The sequence below is a fragment of the Daphnia carinata genome, chromosome 6 (assembly GCF_022539665.2).
Source record: "Daphnia carinata strain CSIRO-1 chromosome 6, CSIRO_AGI_Dcar_HiC_V3, whole genome shotgun sequence".
Classification (NCBI taxonomy): Eukaryota; Metazoa; Arthropoda; class Branchiopoda; order Diplostraca; family Daphniidae; genus Daphnia; species Daphnia carinata.
Genome location: NC_081336.1, coordinates 8218303 through 8237510, shown reverse-complemented (window position 1 = coordinate 8237510; position 19208 = coordinate 8218303). Strand labels below are relative to the sequence as shown.

The following is a 19208-nucleotide window of genomic DNA, read 5'->3' as shown; positions in this document are numbered from 1 at the left end:
ACTACAATTACCAATATGGTATGGTAAGTATACAATGACGTTTACATGTACATCAATATGGCTAAGTAGGTAACAAAAAAATGAACAGAAAAATGAAGCTTATATGATATATTAACAAATTATAAACTAGTAGAAAAATGCATGTCAAATATGCCGAAATTGTTGAGGGGAAAAAAAGATAAGTAAATTTAGAAAAATTCTTCCAAAACATGCAATGTTCATGATTTAAAATGAACTAATTAGCTTAAAAGTCTGACCCTATACTGGTACGCACACGCAGAAAAAAACATTGTGCGGAGCAAATCTAAGCAGAACGACGTCCTTTGACAGGCAGTCGAACGTAATGTCTGATCCTGAAAAGAGGTCGAACAATCTGAATTTACATTTTAATTCTTGATCAATATTAAATACGCCGCGTGATTAGAATTTTGCAGCTTCTTTACCTAACCGCTCTTTGCCTTGTGAGGAATCCTTTGTAATGTTAGCTGTGTAATGGGCAGAAAGAAAAGAAATCTTTGAAAAGTGTAAGTTAGGTTATATATTGTTTCTTACCTGCTCTCATGTAGTTTTTCTCATCTTTGAATATAGGACAGATATAAGATGAGAAATATGGTGATAAACAAGCAACAATACATCTTACATTTGATAACATGCTAATCGTTGAAAAACATTTTTCTAGACAGATTGTGCCATTGCTCCACATGAGTTGCAGTGAAGAGCTTCCTGTGTTCATTTGCAGTTTAAAGTGATAACAGGGAAAAGGGCAGTGAAAGTGTCAGAATAAGTATTTTGCAGGGATGTAAAATGTGTTGGGAACCCTTCTGATTTTTTCAGTCTCAAAGAACGCCATTTAAACAGTCTTTTTTCTTTTCAGAAGGGCAAATTCATTTTTTAAGTACTCTAAATTGAAAACAAGTAAGGGTACTATTGCAATCATATAGTGTCTGCTCGGCAGAGCAAAGCTCAAAGGTTGAAATCACACAATGATTTTAGTATGTATTGTTTGTTTAGCAATTCTAAATGTTTATATATTTCAGCAGAGGTGCAATAACAAATATCAACCAAACAATGGGAACTGTCCACAGGGTTCCTTAATCCATTGTCATATATAGTCAGCTAAGTGATCTTTCAAATATGCTAAGTCCAAAAACTGCTCTCAAAATGACTTGATACTAAAAAATGAATCATTATTGTTATTTGTAGCTCAATGGTAGACCGCCAGCTTGTTAAACCGGAGTTCTGTGGTTCGATTCCTGAAACAGGTGATTGCAAACTGCTAAGTAATTTATTTCACTGAATTTATTGTAGACAGTGCCTGAAATGTACACGAAAATAAATTAATCATTACGTGAGAACTCATAGCTCAATGGTTGAGCATCAGCATTGAATGCTGAAGGTTTAGGGAACGATTCCCAATTGAGTTAAATAATAATAAAAAGTCTATGGATCTGAAAAAGAAAAGTATAATTTGACCGTTAAAAAGATTCTGCTCTCTTGAACATCTCCGATAGAGTGAGATTAAGTACATCCTTAAGGGATAAAAGTGCATAGTGATAGCCAAGAAAAAATTTGTAAGTTCATTTGAAATATATTTTCCGTTACATAATAGAGTGTTTCTTGGAATACCACTTGCACCACAATTACATGTTACATGGGATTCGAACCTCAGGCTCCAATTATGCCAAGCCAGCATCCTACAGATAAGGCATGGACTGCCTTCATACGTACATATAAATATTTTGTAGCCTATCGACCTATGCAATGCGAACAAGGTTATTTAGCAATGCATGGCGACATATATACATCAGAGATGGCTGATCGGTAAAGCGTCGGATTGCCATGCTATAGGTCTTGGGTTCGATTCCCAACTAAGTTGTAATACGAAACATAATTAAACACATCATTGAAATACGTTTCAGATATTTTATTGTCCCTCCATCCACCCACAATTCCACCACTATTTATACATTTTACATAACAATACAAAGCATACACAAAAACACTTAACTAACCTGTTGGCTGCCACGCCACTAAAACTACGCTAGCTACATCGGGATCAGAGAGATCCCGACCAAAGGGGACTTGTCCGCCGACAGTCCGGGCTGACGCGATGATGAGACCTTTACGTAAATGCACATACCCGGTCTACATCATCGCACCGATCAAGGGATTCCCTTTGGTGCATTGCCTAAAGCGCCATACGGCGAATCTTGGGCAGTTGCTACTGCTCCACCCCATGGCAGATAAACCATGGAGCAGAACAGCGCGGCCCGTCCCTAACAAGCTATAAAAAAAGGGGATAAACGTGGGTGGCAGCCAACAGGTTAGTTAGAATGACAAAATACATCGATACCACAACGACAGATGATGACGAGGCGACCACGAGGCGTAGAAGGGGCAATCACGAAGCGACCAGGAAGGGCGAGGCGAAGAGGAGACGATGGTCGATGCGAAGAGGGCACGAGGGGCGAGGCGAAGACGGATGACGGGCGCGGTGACGGCGGGGCGAAGACGGATGACGGGCGCGGTAACAGCGGGGCGAAGACGGGCGAGGCGAGGCGACGACGGGCAAGGCGAGGCGAGGACGTGTTGGCTGCAAAAATAGAAAATGAAAAGGGAGGCTTTTAAAATGATGGTTGTAAATAATTGGCAACAAAAATTAGAGAAACAGACTGATTTAACCTGACTGAATCTTACATGAGATGATGAGCCGGCCAGGAATATAAGAAAAACAAGACTTGATGACTTGACGATTTCAAACAAACATATTTTTCAGCAGTGGTATCCTTCCTTCAGGCTTAGCGTCCTTTGCACTTTCTGTTCCACAGACTAGAAATAAAAGCAGAACCATGCCAATCTGATACAGACTGACAAAACATGAGTGTAATACCTCATCACTCAACACAACATCCTGCCACTTGACAGCATCGGTAGAAATGCCAACAGAATTGCTCAAATGGTGATGTTTAATGGTTGACAACCCAATATACGGTGCACTTGCCAGATCTGAACTGACATGACAACGAGTAGCAGAACGAGAAGATGAAATTGCAATCTATAGCATTTGTGACATTCATAGCCTTTCTCCAGTTAGCTTTCTTAGCAATTTAGGTTCCACGAGCTACTTGTAAAAGCAGAAACATGGCTATTGGAATCAGATTGCCCAACTATAAACTGAATACCTCTCAATCGGCAAAATTAAGGTTGCAAGTTTGTTGATTTGACAGCTGGCATATCCGATCACAAGATCACTTCAAAAACAAAGAAACGGATAACAACACTTTATAGCTGATGGCACACGATTTGAAAAGCTTAAACTTTTTATTGGAACGTAACAGTCAACAGATATCGCACACGGGTTACACGTATCAGAAGGTGAGAAAAAAAATAACAGGCGCAGCAGCGACATCTAGTTTTGTCATTTATAAACAAAAAACGTAAGTTTTAAAAGCGAAGAGCGAAGAAAGGGAAAAAAATTTAAAAAAAAGAGATGACATTGAAATTTTTCGTTGATGCGGTATACGATATAATGACCATACATGAATGCAATGATAAGCGTGTTGTCACCCATTTTAGCTGCTACTAGTCTTGGCAGTATTTCTTTCCTGGATTTGGCGCATATATACGTTTTGGCACATAACAGTGGTTGACCTAAAATCATTTCAAGTTAATAGTCAGGTAAAAAAATATGAAGGCAATCTAACTAAATTTGACTATTTTTGTGTGTGATAATCTGCCTAAATACCTTTTGCATACTTCGTGCTGAGATTTTTCTCGCGTTCACCTCTAAACTGGTTCCTTTTTAAAATATATAATCCACCTTAAGTTTACTTTGATCTGCAGGTGTCAGTTGCTATTTTTCAAGAATTCCGAATGTCATGTGGAACTGTTAATGATACAAAATATATTTAACTAGTTAGTGAACTGATTCAGGGAAAGAATGTCATTTTACCTAGGGAATCTTAGCTAAAATGATATTTGGCTAACTTGTGCTGTCAGGTAGAATTCCACCTCAGATGACAGATCAGCAATCCATGGTCTACACCCGAAAAATAAAAGAAATATAAATTTATTTATGCAGTTTTTGATCAATCAAATTACCTTTTGGGCTATTGGCCTCCTGTCTACAAGGAAGTTAATACCACCAAACAAGTAAGTTCCCAAATAGTTCAAGCACTAACACAACACCATTATTTTCCATCAACTGTTTTTTTAAAATTTGTATCTGTTATCTGAACAAATATTGAGTATTGAAAATTCCTGAAATTAGATACCTGGAAGATAATAAATAATTATATAATGAAGCAAAGACTTCCTCTACTGTCTTACGTGTGCGTGTCACCATCACTCAAATGTTGGGCTTTAAAATTTTTGATATAACTATTTTCACTTATGTACCGACTTACCATCTGGTACATCCGAGCTATCTGCTTCTATCCCTCTACAAAAGAAATCTACTACGCTTATGTTTTGCAACCACCATCTCGTAGAAGTACAAACGATTTTCTAAATAGCCGTTGTTGGATGTTGGGAAAAACACCAACCTGAATGTTGAATATTCAGTGGATGGTTATTACCAAAATTATTGCTCATAAAACTTACATTAATTCTTTACAGAACACGTCTCCCAATAACTTCCGCCAGGTCTCCCTAACTTCCAATCCAAGTATTGCATCATATTGACGGCCAATAAGAATTTCCTGAAGGAATTGCAAAACAGAAAAAAACAAAAAAAAAGTCAGTTGCAAACTCAGACTATCAAGTTTAACTGAGGAAGTAACACTTCCCATGTAAGCTTAAAGGTTGAACATCAACTAAACAGTCAGGACAACCCAAGATTGGTTACAATTGATCCAGAATAATAAAATGATGCTATAGAAATACACTAGCAATATAGAGATGCCCAATATTTGCACTCATTTATGGAGATGCTAATTTGGTTTGAAAAGTAGAAATGCAATCAGCCAACAAGTTGGTAGCTCCTCCTTGAATGCAAAAATCCTAAGCTAGCAATAGAAATTCACATCTACACCTTGCATCCCTGTAACAATGATATTATTTTTAAAATATGAAATACAAGACCTCATATACCAAAAGTAAATTAATATCGACTCAATAGATAAGAGGTCGAAAAGCAAGGCCAGAAGTGCTCATTCACAATACAGACCCTTCTTTCCTATCCATACCATGTCCCCCCATAAAAGTAGTAGCCACCTGATGTAAACTTAAAGAATAGCAGAATTAGTGAAACACCTGAATGATCAACAGTCAAAAATCAGCAATTGCATTTTGATTTTTGGAACTTCTCACTCATAATTTAGGGGATGACACCTGCCATGTTTATAATTAAGCTTTGGAAAATAAAAGAGAAGGATTTCAGCTTCCAGAGGTACTAGATTAAACTGGAGTTAATTATCTTCAAATTTACCAATATGCTTCAGAACTGCGAGCTCCACTGACCAACAGTTTTCTTCTAAATTTTGAATATCCAGTTTGATAAAGTAAACAATTCTAAAGAAAGAAATATTTTAACAAAAATAAAAGCATTTAAATGGAAAATGAACATCACCGTCCACAATTTTGTGTAAAACGTTTCTTTCAAATTTCCTAAAAGTAAGAAAAGATATCCTTTCACAATTACTTGAAGGCTCTGCAATGAAACTGTTGTACGTGTTTAGGATGAATAAGTTATCAGTCATACGTCACATTAGAATTGGTGAAACTAATTAACTAAAATTCCCTCCTTTTACCTAAACAATACCTTTAGTGCTCTTACCACAATCAGTTATGTTGAGTAACCAACTTTACCACGACCAGTCATTTTGAGTAACTTGTCACATTCTAAATCAATAATCGATTCTTTGCATATGTGGTACTTGTCTCCGACCCGCTTCTCCAGCGCCATTTTCAGTGTCAACAAAGAGCGTTCCTTTTCCTCCTTTTTTTTTTCTTTGAACCAATAACAGCTTTTACGTGCTCTGTTCTTGAACGTCCGCATTTTCTAATAATATTTAAGTAATTCATATCATTTTCATCGTATTTTCACTTGATCAACATTGTCTATATGGCTCGTACCAAGCAAACAGGTCCTCAACCTATGGGAGCGAACAGGTACGGCAAATAAACAGTTGCCGACCAGAATTGATCAGAAAAATACCCCGGATACTTGAGGTATTAAAAACATCCATCTTACACGTCCTGGCACAGTCGCTCTTCGTGAGATCCATCGGTATCAAAGGACAACAGAGCTTTTAATCCGCAAGTTGTCATTCCAACGATTGGCCAGAGAAATCGCTCAAGATTTCAAGACAAGACTTGTGTTTCTGAAGCCCGGCTGTAATGGCTTTACAGACGGAGAGTGAAATTGGTTGGTCCGTTTGAGGACACTAGCTTGTGCGCCAGGCGAATAACGATCATGTCCAAAGACATCCATCCAGACGAGTAGCCCTGAAATTGTCAGATAACACTGTTTAGGATATTAGTCAAGTTCTTCTTCGCAACTTAGAAAACTTACAGACTGGTCAGGATAAATTTTAAATTTGTTATTAGCGGTTATAACAGGAACGGGTATCGTAACGTGGCAGGTTGAGGACCGAATACAAGTCGGTTAATAGCGAATCACCACAGTGTACAATATAAATTCGATACGCGCATTCCATACGTACAAGGAGTTTATGAACTTGAAATCAGGAATGTGGTCGATCGACAGGGTGCCATTTATGCTAATACATTTGCTATTTATTTTACATCATAACAAAATCTTACTATCCTTACGGCAATAATGGGAAGCAATTAAAAGGCTTTTGAACTACATGTTTTATTACGAGACATTTCGAGATCATAAAAATTGACATAAATGGGTCGCTCTTATTCCACATTCTTTTTTTCCTCTCTTTTTTAAGGTTAAGATTGCTGCCAATGAACTGATTTCCCAATAATCAGCAAAAGAAAATTCAAACGCCCTTAAAAAAAAGACTTAATCTTTGGATTTATTTTGGACCGTTTTCTACGTCATCGTTTTGGATCAGGGAAACGCTTCCAAAGACTTCATCTCATTTTTATAGCCTATTGACCGTATTGCTAAGGCATTCTGCCGAATCGTTGCCGACAGAGGACTAAATTTGATGGCACGACCGTCGTCCCTCAACGTCTTGTTATAACAACGAGCAATGTAATTCCTTTAAATACATAGCCATAAATTAAAGAGAATTATTGACAGCCGGAGCGGCCAATGTAACACGCCCGCATTGATGGGAATAGGCCATTTTCGGTCAGTGGCGGAGGGTCAGGATGCTTGATTTCACAAGCGAGGACAACTGCAAGCGCAATAAGGTGAGCAACCCGGAAAACATATTGAACGAACGGTAACGATCTCGGTCCCGAACACGTTCACTCCTACTCTATTGGGTCTGCATATATAAGACCCTACAAGCCGGATGATCTATCTAGTCTCCGATACGACTCCGTAGAACACATCTTTCACGAGGAGTTCTGGACTTTAGCAAATTAAAAAAAACAAACAAAAGTAACATGACGAAAAAAGTTTGCCTAATCCTTGCGGTAGTATTGATGTCACAGGCCAGCCGAGCATGTGACGACAACAAAGAAGAGGAATTGGCAATACAGCAATCAGACGAATATTTTGCAAGAGCCTACGGATTCACACCTGAAACTTGGAACACTCTTTACCACAAGCCCAGCTCAAGTCTTCAGGGTAAGTAAACAACGATACTAAAAGAACGTTAAGGTGCAAATCGAGTATTCAATTTCACGTTACTTCGCAGACGCACTTGACGTAAGTCCTTATGAAGGACGAACGTTATTCAAAAGGCCGCAATCGAGCAATAACTCATTCAAGAAATACTTCAACCGAGGTGAGAAACATGACTTTATACGGAAAAACATACCACAAAATAGAAAATGCAACAATAATTTGAAACTTCTACGGAAAAATGTAACATTTTCAAAACAATACAGACCAAGAGGATCACGAAAACCACGGTCGATTTGCGTTCGCTGGTTTGGGTGCCAACATAGTCAACACCGGCCTGTTCAACAACAGGTACACACCCGCCAATACGTGGAGGCCGTTGATCACCCTAGCCAAGAGAATACCGATTTCAGTGAATCCCAATTTCAACAACCCACTGGGCAGCTTCGATCCCTGCAATTCGAACGGTGGCGAATCGGGAATCTGCACTTCGGGATCAGTCTGTTCCTTGTTCGGTGGACGCCCTAGCGGCCCTTGCGACCAAGGACAAGTCTGTTGTATCAGTAAGTCATAATTTTTGCCCGATGAAATAGGATATGAAAGTAAAGGTTAAGTATTGTCGTTCAACAGATGTGATTAATTCTTGCGGGAGCATTGTCACGCTCAACAATACCTACTGGCAAACGCCACCTACTGCCCTACGCAGCCCTTGTACGTTAACTGTCAGAATGGACCCCAAGTTTATTGAACAAAAAAACAACCCCATTTGCCAAATTCGGTAAGTTTTTTCTTTCCACAACGCACTGGACAAAAAAAAAATGTTTTTACATTACTTCATTCTTTGCTAAACGTCAAGTTTGGATTTCGTGTCGTTCACGACATCCCAGCCGACCGCCGGAACATGTACGGATACATTTCAAGTTGGTGGAGTGTCTAACGAGGTTCCTACGATTTGTGGTGACAACAGAGGCCAACATAGTAAGCCAATACGAATAATAAAAATGGCAAGATAACAAAGCAATTCCCTGGACAAAATATCAACTGATTGTTATTGTACTAGTGTATCTTCACGTCCCATTGTCATCCAACAATCCCACCGATGTTCAACTCTTATTCAATTTCGCGTCTGGTACGACCATCAGCCGTTCGTGGAACATCAAAATTGCAATGCTGCCGTGCGGCGCCACGTACCTCGGTAACACGACAGGCCCATTTCAAAGTTTTCTTTGGTTTTTACTATCAAAAATCCTATTAAAGCTTTAATTTGATTGATTGATTCTCACAGCTCCCATTGATTGCCTCCAGTATTTCACCTCTACCAGAGGGAGAGTCAGTTCGTTCAACTGGCAAGACGTCGCTGGGGCTCGTCAACTCAATAATCAAAATTACAACATCTGTTTCAGAACTGAACTCATTTCCTCACAGGTTAAAAACCGTTTTATTGTTATTAACAGTCTTGCGGCCATAATGACGATAAAAGCAATTTTGTTTTTTAAATTTTAAACTCTGAAATAACGAAAACCAGAAAGCGACCCGGATGTGCATGTCGGTTTGTTCCGCAACGGATGGCGACGCTTTCTCTATTACGACCCCTCCCGCTGTCCTCCTAGTGGCTTCCGCGAACACCGGATTTGCTTCAGCTGTCACCACCGACGCAATGGAAGCAGCACAAAACTCAGCTGTAGGTGCGACATACACCGACCAAAGTCGAGCCAACGGGATAACTGTTGCAACCTGCTTGTACGATTATTTACTTATACCGGGCGGACGTGACGCCAATAACGTCGAAGCGGATCGCTATTGTGGCAACAAATTGAACCCATCACCAGGTTCTGTAAAATTCCAAAATGTATGTACAAACCTATTTCAACAGCGAGTTTTCATATCTGGGACAGACACCAATGTGCAAGTCTGCAGTAAGTTTATCAAAATGTGTTGGGGGAAAGAAAATCGAGACTAATATCGAATATCTTTTTAAGCTCCGATTAGACCTTTCAAATTGACCTATCAAACGGATGGTCAAGAAACGGCGGTGGATGCAGTTCCAGCAACAAATACTATTCAGGCATTGGCTGATGTGAGCAATACTGGATTTTGTTTGGAGTTTCAAGAAAACTAAGACGTTCCAAACAAAACCTTTTGAACGAAAAGTGGTCTATTTGTGCTCCAGTGTTAAAGCTGAATGCAACTTCATCGTAACTTGTCTCTGCGAAACATTTAGTTATTGTAGCTGCTTATTAATAGTCCAATGAAAAAGAACTAATCGTGCTTCGTAATCTCTTCCAAAGGAAATTTTAAAAACGTATTTATTTAATGGCGGCCCAAAATGGAAAAGAAACACAACATGCCTAACTAGGCAGGGGCCAAATTGCTCCTGCCATGTAACAAAAGCAATGTTCAAAAATAAACAACTAAACGCAAAGTTCCTTTTGTATCTATGGTAACGGTTCGCTACTTTAAAACACCGTGAAGAAACTTGCTGTTATACAAAGAAATCTTTGATCTTGACAAGAAATGTGAATCAGCAGTACCATGTGATTTAGACTGGCCAGCCCAGCTGATGGTAAAAAATTCATGTCAGCATGGTTGACATAAAACAAACAATGAGATCAAGTTTTCTTTGTAAGCAAGCAAAATCATGGGAAAACTACATTACTTGAAGTTGAAGAAGCAATATTGTAAAAAAACCTACGGCTTGCTGTCAGACGAGCATGCCTTCTGTCCTACAAGAACTTCATACCAGGTCCCTTCCCCACCCTCATTCCATAACTAATTTGCTAATCTGAAAATGGCTTTAGTACATTTTCCATCTTTTAGACATTCCATGCTAAATATACACATTATTAATATATCCCTATGATTTGGATGAAAAAGATTTCTATGAGAAGTATAACTTCAAGTATAGCAAATGATAAGCTTACCTTAGCACGCTGCTCACAGGCTGATGATTAAAACATGATTTACATTCCAGGTTCTGTTTAACTCCTAAATATAAAAAAAATTAGTTTAAGCTATTTTATTCTGTCACGAGTGTATCACCATAGGAGCATCTCTCCTCTGTGAACCCAAGTAGGTGATTTCTAGAGGAAAATGGTTGGACTTAACTTTTACATAATCCACTATTAGAATACTTCTCCACCCTAGTCGACACTGCCATGACGGACGAAAGATATCTCTTACTAATAGCTTTCCAATTAACAACGTGCAATTCTTCTCGAATAATGTAATGGTTTAGAACTTCGGATGAAAAGTAAAACGTGTGTGTCAATGACAAGGTAAGCGCCATCATTAACCGTAGTTGCTGACGTCACTGTTGCCACATTTCGCCAATTCGTGCAAAACTACTTAAATTTCAAATTCAATTCGAGAAAGTTTATTAAGCATGATCTCGAAAGTTCCACAAATGCTTTCTCAAGTTACATAACAATAACCCTCAGGTAAATTTTCAATCTTTTAAAAAGCAGAAACATAAAAAAGAAACACACTGAACCTTGATGAGATTTTGATAGTTGGGTTCCATTTTTCTCTCCTCTTAGCCTATTCGTGACTAACTGGAATGTTAATGGATCCCTTACCAGTTTCTTGCTCGGTTTTCTGGGTCACAGGAGCTGTCTGCTGTGGCTGCTGTTGTTGCTGCTGAGATTGTGGTGGCAGCTGCTTGACTTCAATTGTTCTCTCATTTCCCTGCACACACACACAATTACCACAAAAGCCATAACAAATACTGAAAACAATTATTCAAGAATAACTTTTAGCCCTTTTCATTACTTACCGGTTCTATCGGCTTCTTTGTGGCACACACCACCAAAGTTCCATTATCCGACAACGTGGCGTTTAGATGTTCAAAGTCAACATTACGGGGTAGAATGTAACGGCGTCTTATATTACGAGAGATATGGCCAGTTTCGTCCGGCTTCTCCTTGTGCTCAGCACAGATTTCCAATGCCCGATCAACTAATTTAACGTTGATCTCGTTGGATTTAAAGTCACCAAGATTCAAGGTCACCTAAATGGAATAGAATTAACTTCAATTAAACCAACAAATACTGAAAAGATAGGAGGATTTTATACCTGATACTTATCTTTGTCACTAATGACTTCTCTGTTCTGCTGTTGGCGCCTCGTCACAACAGTTGGTATGATGTAGAGATCCGGTGTCAAGAGCGAGGAAAGGGGCGGTTCTCCCCAACGGGAAAAAGGATCCATCCGAGAGAATCCCCATGGATCCATACTACGGGGCGTGCCCATCGAGAAGAAGTCTGAGAAAGGATCGTAATTCCAAAGAGCCATGGTTAAAGCACGAAAAACGAATTTCAGAAGAGTTGCACAGTTGCAAATACCAATCAATCAACTGAAGCTCATCGTCTCTTCGAGTCCCTTATAAAGGGATGCGTACAATTCTCGCAGGATGTAAATTGCAGAACAACGTTGATACTGCCATTTTTCGAGTGAATTTTTCTTTGATTGCAACGACCAGCTACGTTAACCGCCGAAGGACAATACGTCTGATTCAAGAGAAGGATTGGGAATTCCGTGAACAGGCAAAATCGTTCATTGTGATTCTCTTGGGTTCCAAAAATGCTGGACGAATCTTGGTGGCTGGCGCTGCTAAATTGATGTACACAGTAAGCAAAAACAAGGGTTTACTTTTGTTTTTTTTTTACCTGCCAGTAGGATATTTTGCGCTATTTCTTCTTGGTGCAATTTTTTCCTCTCGTCGTTTTGGGCTCGTTAAACAATTAAACAAAGTAACGTTTTCTTCAGGTAGTTTTTACGAACGTTTTCCCGCATCGATACATGTACGTCGAGATCTAACGTCGTGCTCTCGTCATTGTCAAATGATGCATAAATAGACCCCGACATGAATAATTGCTAATCAGTAGTCCACTATCGACGCGAGCTGGTCGTCAATCAATCATCTGTGAAATTGTAAAACATTTCAGTTCATTTTCTGCATTGTAGATAATAACTGTACTCTTTCCCAAGTTTCAGATCCCATAAGTTATCGAATGGCACTTACACCTTTCACCGGTTTAGATACGATGCTGGATCCGTTTGAGTCGTCTGATCCGTTCGACGTTTTTGAACCATTCGAATCGTTTGAACCGCTGCAAACGTACGAACCGTTGTACGAGCCTTACAGGTACACCAGGTATCGTCATCACGTGAGACGGTCAAGACGGCGAACGGTAAGGACAACGGTGCGCCGTATGGATCGTGAACTCGGGAAATTGGTATCGGCTATCAAGGAAGATGATAAATCATTTCAGGTAATTCGTTTATACTAGAAATTGTTACCTAATTCATTCTTATTTCGTGATAGGTTATGGTGGATGTCACGGACTTTGAGCCAAACGAAATCACTGTGAAAACCACCGATAAAGACATCATCGTTCATGGTATTTCGGTTGAATAATTGCGCAAGTTGTTCGTTAATTGTAAATATCTGTTTAAAATAGCCAAACATGATGAGCGCAAAGATCCAAATGGAAGTATTTCGCGGGAGTAAGATATTTTCCAACTAATCGAATTAATGGTAGAATATTTGTAAGTTATTACTTTCTGTTGATTTCCTGAGGTTCCGCCGTCGGATTACGATTCCCTCCGGTGTCAAACAGGAGTCCATTACGTCCACAATGTCGCCTGAAGGCCTCTTGACTATTATGGCTCCAAAAACGACTTCAGAAGGTATACTGCGTATCCTAAGATTGGGCAAAAAGAGAAGATTCATTTGCTTGTTTGGCACAGGTTCCAATGAGCGAGTTATTCCAATTACAATGGCACCTGTAGCGGGAGCCATCAATCCACCACCAGCTCAAGGAAAATAGATTGCAGTAAATCTATCAATTCCCCCCCCCCCCCCAAAAAAAAAAAATGAAAAATAAAAATTTATACCAACTGTGAAATGATTTTTTTTTTGGCCTTTGCTAATCGTACCGTTTGTTCGATGTCGCTCATACTATGTCCTATGTTAACCTTGAGCTTGCAATACAAATAGTCTTGCATTCATGACATGTTTTCTTCCGTGCATTATTACGTGCGGCAGTTGCAAAGATAACAGTAGAAAGCAAATTCGTAAGGCGTTAATAAATAAAAAGGACACTCACGTTCATCCGGAAATGGTGAACCAACGATGAATAACGACTTGTTGCATTGCAGAATATCCCAAGTAATAACTGATACGGTTGAAGGTTAGTAAACACGAATTTGGTTTTCCTAAACAAGAGAAAAATTTCAATTAAAATAGATAAGTAGCCTAAAGATGTACTACTGAAACTAGTTAATTTTAACCACATCTAACTAATGCCACTAACCAGTGGATGACGCACAGAATAAATCGGAACCCTATTGGCAGATCGGCAAATTTATCCTACAAAAAATGTTTTAAGAAAAGAAAACCGGAATTAGTTTTCATCCTTTCCCAGAATTTGTTTCATCTAAACGTTTTCATCTGTTTTCAAATTATCGATTAAAAGACGTCTTAAAAGAACGTTGAAATTCCGTTTTAGCAATTACTTATATAAGCCACCATGTCATACTAGGCAATGAACCAGTCTTGTACGTACGTTTTGAGAAGCAGTCAGTTCTGTGTCCAGTCAAGTTCCAAACAATCAGGTAGGTGCTTCCTTATCCAAGTTCCACCCTACCTGCTCTGTCAGCTGATGCTTTTAAACATTTTTTTTTTCGTTGTAGGCAATCATGTCTCTGATGCCGTATTCAGATTTTCATACGATGATGGATCCGTTCGAACCATACGACACGTTTGATCCGTACAGCCAGTTACAAACATTCGATCCTTATGCGTTCGGTAGCAATATTATGCCACGATCGATGAGAAGGGCAATGCGCCGTATGGATCACGAACTTGGGAAATTGTTATCTAGCGTGAAAGAAGACGATAAATCGTTTCAGGTTAGTAAATTGTTAAGTTTAACTATCATACCTCACGTTGTAACTTGGCGTTCAATTGCAGATAACGGTTGATGTTTCCCACTTCGATCCTAGTGAAATTACCGTCAAGACAACCGATAACAACATCATAGTCCATGGTAAGTACAGCATCACATCCCTAGTAAAAATAAGTATTAAATAAATAATTATCACGCAGGAAAACACGAGGAGCGCAAGGATAGGTATAGCACAGTTTCACGGGAGTAAGATTAAGAATTTTTTTTAATTAGTTCAAACAATTTCTAAAGCTCTTTACGATGATAAGATTCCGTCGTCGGGTGACTATCCCTAGAGGAGTTAATCCCGAGCAAGTAACTTCCACCATGTCGCCGGATGGAGTTTTGACCATCATGGCCCCGAAAATGATGGTGGAAGGTATTTGGCTGTGTAAATTGTGTATGGTAAGCAGTTATAATGAGTTTCGTGTAAATCGCAGGTTCGAACGAACGAGTTATTCCTATTACAATGGGATCATCAGGGAGACTGAGTAATCCGCCCGTCGCAGCTCAATGAAAATAGTTGCTAATATGAATGTTGTTACGATAATTAATGATTGCCTCTTTCTGTACTGTATAGCTTTTTTTTTTGAACACTTTACATTTTTGTTTATTCAACCTTTGTTCCACTTCGGTAATCCTCGACGTGAGAAATACAGTAACGTGAAAGGTAATACTATACGAATACGGTTTTTGTTTAGTGATTATATCGAATCTTTTAAACGGTAATGGGAATGAGAGCCATCGGTGTATACTGGTTTATAGATCCTATAAAACAAGGTACTGACTGTATAAAAGGTTAACTGGTTCCAGATAGATTTCGATCCCCGTACATCCACATTGACGATGTTCTGCTCATACATTGAAAAACAAATAGTAGAATACCGACCGGAAAATTAACACTAATTGCGCATTAACTACAGCAAAAAAGAGTGCGTCAGCCGGGAGTCGAACCCGGGTCTATTGCTTGGAAGGCAACAATGCTAACCGCTATACCACTGACGCGTACCACAATTTCTTATAAGCAAGATCTGATGGGAAACGCATAGAAAATCAGCTTTTCTCAATAAGAATCCCAGCAGAAGAGAAGGGAGGGGTACCTAAGAAGTGACTAAGGATCATTTTCGCTTAAAGTCTTTTAAAGTTTCGGATTTACGCAGGTGGTTGTAGCAAACATTACGGAAAAAAAGGAGTGCGTTGGCCGGGAGTCGAACCCGGGTCTATTGCTTGGAAGGCAACAATGCTAACCGCTATACCACCAACGCTTACTAAGAAGTTGTAACGTTATCAATATATCTGGGGGCTGAAATATGGGAAAGCCTACGGAATCAGTCTCTGTTGATAAGACCTATCCCATCAAACAACCCAAAACCAACCAAAAGATCCGGTCTAATATCTTATTAGAAATCGGATTACTCTTACTACTAAGTTACATCAGTTTATTGTCTGATGACCCCAATAAAACAATCTTGCTATTCTATCTAAGTAGGATATTGAAAAAAAACAAAAAAACAACTCCACTTGAAGTGGTCTCACCGTGGTACCAGCCGATCTGGACGCGACTCCTCTTTGTACTTGTTTACTTCTTCTCCGTCTCGCGTGTCACAGGAATATTCACGCCTGCTTGCTTTGCCTTCTCAGATGTCTGCGATTCTTGTTGCAATGATTGTTGAGTCTTTTGTGCTGGAAGATGTTTGATCTCAATGTTGCGTTCTTTTCCCTGCAAATAAGCAATCACCAAAAATTACCAAGTAAAAGTCTCATTTTTTTAAGATCGCTACTAACCGGCCCTATAGCCTTCTTTCCGGCCGAAACGATTAGAGTTCCATCGTCAGAAAAAGTGGCATTGATCTTATCACAGTCGACGTTATTAGGGAGAAAATATCGACGCTTAATCTTGCGATAAATGCGACCAGAATCATCGGGTTTTTCTTCATGCTCAGCGCAAACACATAATGTTTGGTCGATTACTTTTACGTTGACTTCGTTGGACTTGAAGTTTTTTAGGTTTAGAGTCACCTGAGAAAGAAAGGGGTTTCCATATTAAACCATTAACTCTTCACCCGAAGACAAATGTAGAGAATAATACCTGGAACTTATCCTGGTTATTGACTACTTCACTGACGGTGCGCTGTGAGACTCCTGGTACGGGACAGATCCCACTTCGGCGAAGGTAAGGAAATGGTGTTTCAGCCCAAGCGGTCAACGTATCACGAGGGACTATTTTCCAAGGATCTCGAGTAAAAGGAAGACCAACGAAACAGAGATCACCAAATGGATCACACTGCAAAAGAGCCATGATTAAATCAGAAAAGGTTTTCTATGTGACTTATTCAAGAATAATGCCAATTGCCTAATGAGTTGACTTGGCTTCTCTCGAGTAAGATTTTATACAGGCGATTAGTGGTCTTTTGGGGAATAAGTACACGCAACAAACGTTTGTCTTTTTGAATGAATTGATATAAACGTCCATTGCACGAAATAGATAAATTTGATCAAACATTCCACGAATAATTACGTTTTTAAAATGGAAGCAATCACTTTTCAGTTCGTATCTTTCCAAGAATAATTTTTTAACATTTTGTAGTTTATAAATATCACTAGAAAAATATTGCGTTCTTTTTTTCAACGTGTAAAACAAGTGTATGCAGTAAAGTATTCCATTTACAAAACAAAAATCGGACAAACAGGATGCAAAAACAATGTTGTTGTTTTTTCTACATGGACTGACTTTCAACGCAAAGGCAGGGAGAGAAAACAATTTCTCATTTTTAGGAAAACGAGACCAAGAGGGAAAATGGCCTTCGGGTACTATCCAGTACACACGTGCAGGACAAAAGAACGGCTTATTTTGGTGACTAGCAAGGGGAAACTCAAAACGGATTCTGCTATTAAATAGTTAATTTTGCTATTGCTTAATATTAGTTGCCATTACTGTGCTTAAAAAATACCTCAGGAAAACTAAATACGAACAGTAGTTGAAAGAGAATGATAATGTGAAAAATTGGAATGATGTTAAAATTGTTATTACTGAATGGTCCTTAACAATTACTTACATGACGCTTTTCGAAATTGATATAGTTTCATATTTATCAGAATTGCAGTTCCAATCCACTTGCACAGCCTGTATAAACTTGTGACGCACTTACGTTAGAGAAGAATACTAGCTCCTTTTTCGTTTTCCCCCCAATGCAACCATTTTGCATAAGTCACACGTTGCCATTTCACGAGAACTCGTAAATTCGCCATTTTCAAGAAAGATATAAATGTTGATTTACACCCTAACTAATACGTAACATACACTATCATAAAAATGACTGACTTTGTCAAATGTAACATTTCCATAATAGAACAAATAAACAGTTTAATAAATTTATGATTATTAGTGTGATCGTAATAACATAATAACAATCGATATATATTCGATACGGATTTTCCATGTCCTGCAGATTTATCACGAGATAATCTGCAGGCATCAATCGCGGAAAGCAAGGTTCGATATGGTCATTGAATATTCGTTTTATTAGACGAAATGCTTAACATATCCAAGAACGTATAATCAATTTTAAACAAGAAAAATATTGGCAAAATACGACTTCAGACTTGTTCAACTCTTGCTTATCTCGTGGCTAACAGGTATGTTAATCATACCTCTGCCTTTTTCCTGTTCAGTCTTCTCAGACACGTATGATGAGGGTTGCGATTTCGATTGTGATGATGGCAACTGTTTAACTTCAATGCTACGTTGTCTCACCTGTTTCAACACAATAATAAAATCAATTACAGTTGTTGGGATAAACTATGGGCTCGTTGCTTACCCCTTCTAATGGCTTTTTTTGTGCACAGACAACCAGAGTTCCATCGTCAGACATAGTCGCATTGACATGGTCGAAATCCACGTTTTGCGGAAGGAAATATCGGCGTTTAATGCAACGAGAAACATGACCAGATTCATCCTGCTTTTCTTCGTGCTTGGCACAGATTTCCAACTCACGGTCAAGCAGTTTCACGTTGATCTCGTTCGGTGTGAAGTCTCCAAGGTTTATCATCACCTTCGAAAGTGCAATAACAAAAGTTCAGAATGATCAACAACTTCAGGTAATACCAAATTGATATACCTGATATTTATCCTTATCACTAACAACTTCTCTGGCAACATTAGCGGGCAGTGCCCTAGGGAAGATGCCGTGAGATAAAAGTGAATGAACAAGAGAAGATTCCGGCAAAAGCGTCAATGGTTCAGCTTCTAGAAATCTCCAGCGGTGTCTCGGACAAGGTAAACCCATGCAGGAAAAGTCCATCAACGGATCGTAAGCCCACAGAGCCATACTTATAGCACCTTAAGAATTAAGCCGTAAATGACGATGTTTTGTCTTGAGATATCAACGATTAGACTGAGATCTACGCTAAAAAAAGAATATGTTTTATAGCTCAGGGAAGTTCTCAAGAAAACGTTGATGTCGACAATTGCCGTAATTTATGCTTTAAGTCATCGTAAACCCAACGTTAATTGCGTTAGTTCCTACCTTCGTTGTAATCTGTATTATTCC

General features: G+C 39.0%; 7 protein-coding genes and 2 non-coding genes across 11 annotated transcripts in view; 4 read left to right on the top strand and 5 right to left on the bottom strand.

The window, feature by feature from the left end:
• The window catches only part of LOC130702451 (alpha-crystallin A chain-like), a 28404-nt gene extending 13229 nt beyond the window's left edge, over nt 1-15175 (top strand). The window contains exons 2-7 of the mRNA XM_057524119.2: nt 14310-14326; nt 14405-14623; nt 14685-14760; nt 14820-14865; nt 14928-15037; nt 15099-15175. Coding sequence (XP_057380102.1) covers nt 14411-14623; nt 14685-14760; nt 14820-14865; nt 14928-15037; nt 15099-15175 — 522 coding nt within the window. The 5' untranslated portion in view covers nt 14310-14326; nt 14405-14410. The remainder of the gene's footprint in view (nt 1-14309; nt 14327-14404; nt 14624-14684; nt 14761-14819; nt 14866-14927; nt 15038-15098) is intronic.
• The window catches only part of LOC130702601 (alpha-crystallin A chain-like), a 47643-nt gene that overhangs the window by 4999 nt on the left and 23436 nt on the right, over nt 1-19208 (top strand). The gene's annotated exons all lie outside the window — the stretch shown is intronic.
• Nucleotides 7498-10066, top strand: LOC130702583 (uncharacterized). Its single transcript, XM_057524260.2, has 9 exons — nt 7498-7714; nt 7785-7874; nt 7978-8274; nt 8342-8489; nt 8568-8689; nt 8772-8906; nt 8997-9136; nt 9237-9627; nt 9691-10066. Exons 1-9 carry the CDS (start codon nt 7531-7533, stop codon nt 9828-9830), a joined length of 1647 nt encoding a protein of 548 aa, XP_057380243.1. The 5' UTR covers nt 7498-7530; the 3' UTR covers nt 9831-10066.
• LOC130702598 (small heat shock protein OV25-1-like) lies at nt 11203-12057 on the bottom strand. The gene is made up of 3 exons (XM_057524272.2): nt 11783-12057; nt 11484-11717; nt 11203-11395 (listed from the first exon to the last, which is right to left on the bottom strand). Exons 1-3 carry the CDS (start codon nt 11999-12001, stop codon nt 11249-11251), a joined length of 600 nt encoding a protein of 199 aa, XP_057380255.1. The 5' UTR covers nt 12002-12057; the 3' UTR covers nt 11203-11248.
• Nucleotides 12572-13561, top strand: LOC130702600 (alpha-crystallin A chain-like). Of its 2 annotated transcripts, none has more exons than XM_057524274.2 (6): nt 12572-12640; nt 12704-12981; nt 13035-13110; nt 13171-13216; nt 13290-13399; nt 13460-13561. In XM_057524274.2, the coding sequence occupies exons 2-6, from the start codon at nt 12721-12723 to the stop codon at nt 13537-13539; spliced, it is 573 nt and encodes a 190-aa protein (XP_057380257.1). In that variant the 5' UTR covers nt 12572-12640; nt 12704-12720; the 3' UTR covers nt 13540-13561. The 2 variants fall into 2 exon arrangements, with proteins under 2 accessions (XP_057380257.1, XP_057380258.1); XM_057524275.2 differs by having other exon boundaries at nt 12613-12640; nt 12698-12981.
• Nucleotides 15592-15663, bottom strand: Trnag-ucc (transfer RNA glycine (anticodon UCC)). The gene has a single exon. It is a non-coding gene; the product is annotated as a tRNA-Gly (tRNA).
• On the bottom strand, nt 15852-15923 carry Trnag-ucc (transfer RNA glycine (anticodon UCC)). The gene has a single exon. It is a non-coding gene; the product is annotated as a tRNA-Gly (tRNA).
• The window catches only part of LOC130702599 (alpha-crystallin A chain-like), a 35083-nt gene continuing 32086 nt past the window's right edge, over nt 16212-19208 (bottom strand). Inside the window, exons 1-3 of one of the 2 annotated variants that reach the window (XM_057524121.2) lie at nt 16748-17005; nt 16444-16677; nt 16212-16378 (exon numbers count right to left, since the gene is read on the bottom strand). In XM_057524121.2, the coding sequence (XP_057380104.1) occupies nt 16238-16378; nt 16444-16677; nt 16748-16957 (585 nt within the window). In that variant the 5' untranslated portion in view covers nt 16958-17005 and the 3' untranslated portion in view covers nt 16212-16237. Of the gene's footprint in view, nt 16379-16443; nt 16678-16747; nt 17006-19208 lie in introns of those variants that run through there. The other variant, XM_059495566.1, reaches the window with a different exon arrangement.
• LOC130702453 (alpha-crystallin A chain-like) lies at nt 18229-19027 on the bottom strand. The gene is made up of 3 exons (XM_057524122.2): nt 18777-19027; nt 18477-18710; nt 18229-18412 (listed from the first exon to the last, which is right to left on the bottom strand). Exons 1-3 carry the CDS (start codon nt 18984-18986, stop codon nt 18266-18268), a joined length of 591 nt encoding a protein of 196 aa, XP_057380105.1. The 5' UTR covers nt 18987-19027; the 3' UTR covers nt 18229-18265.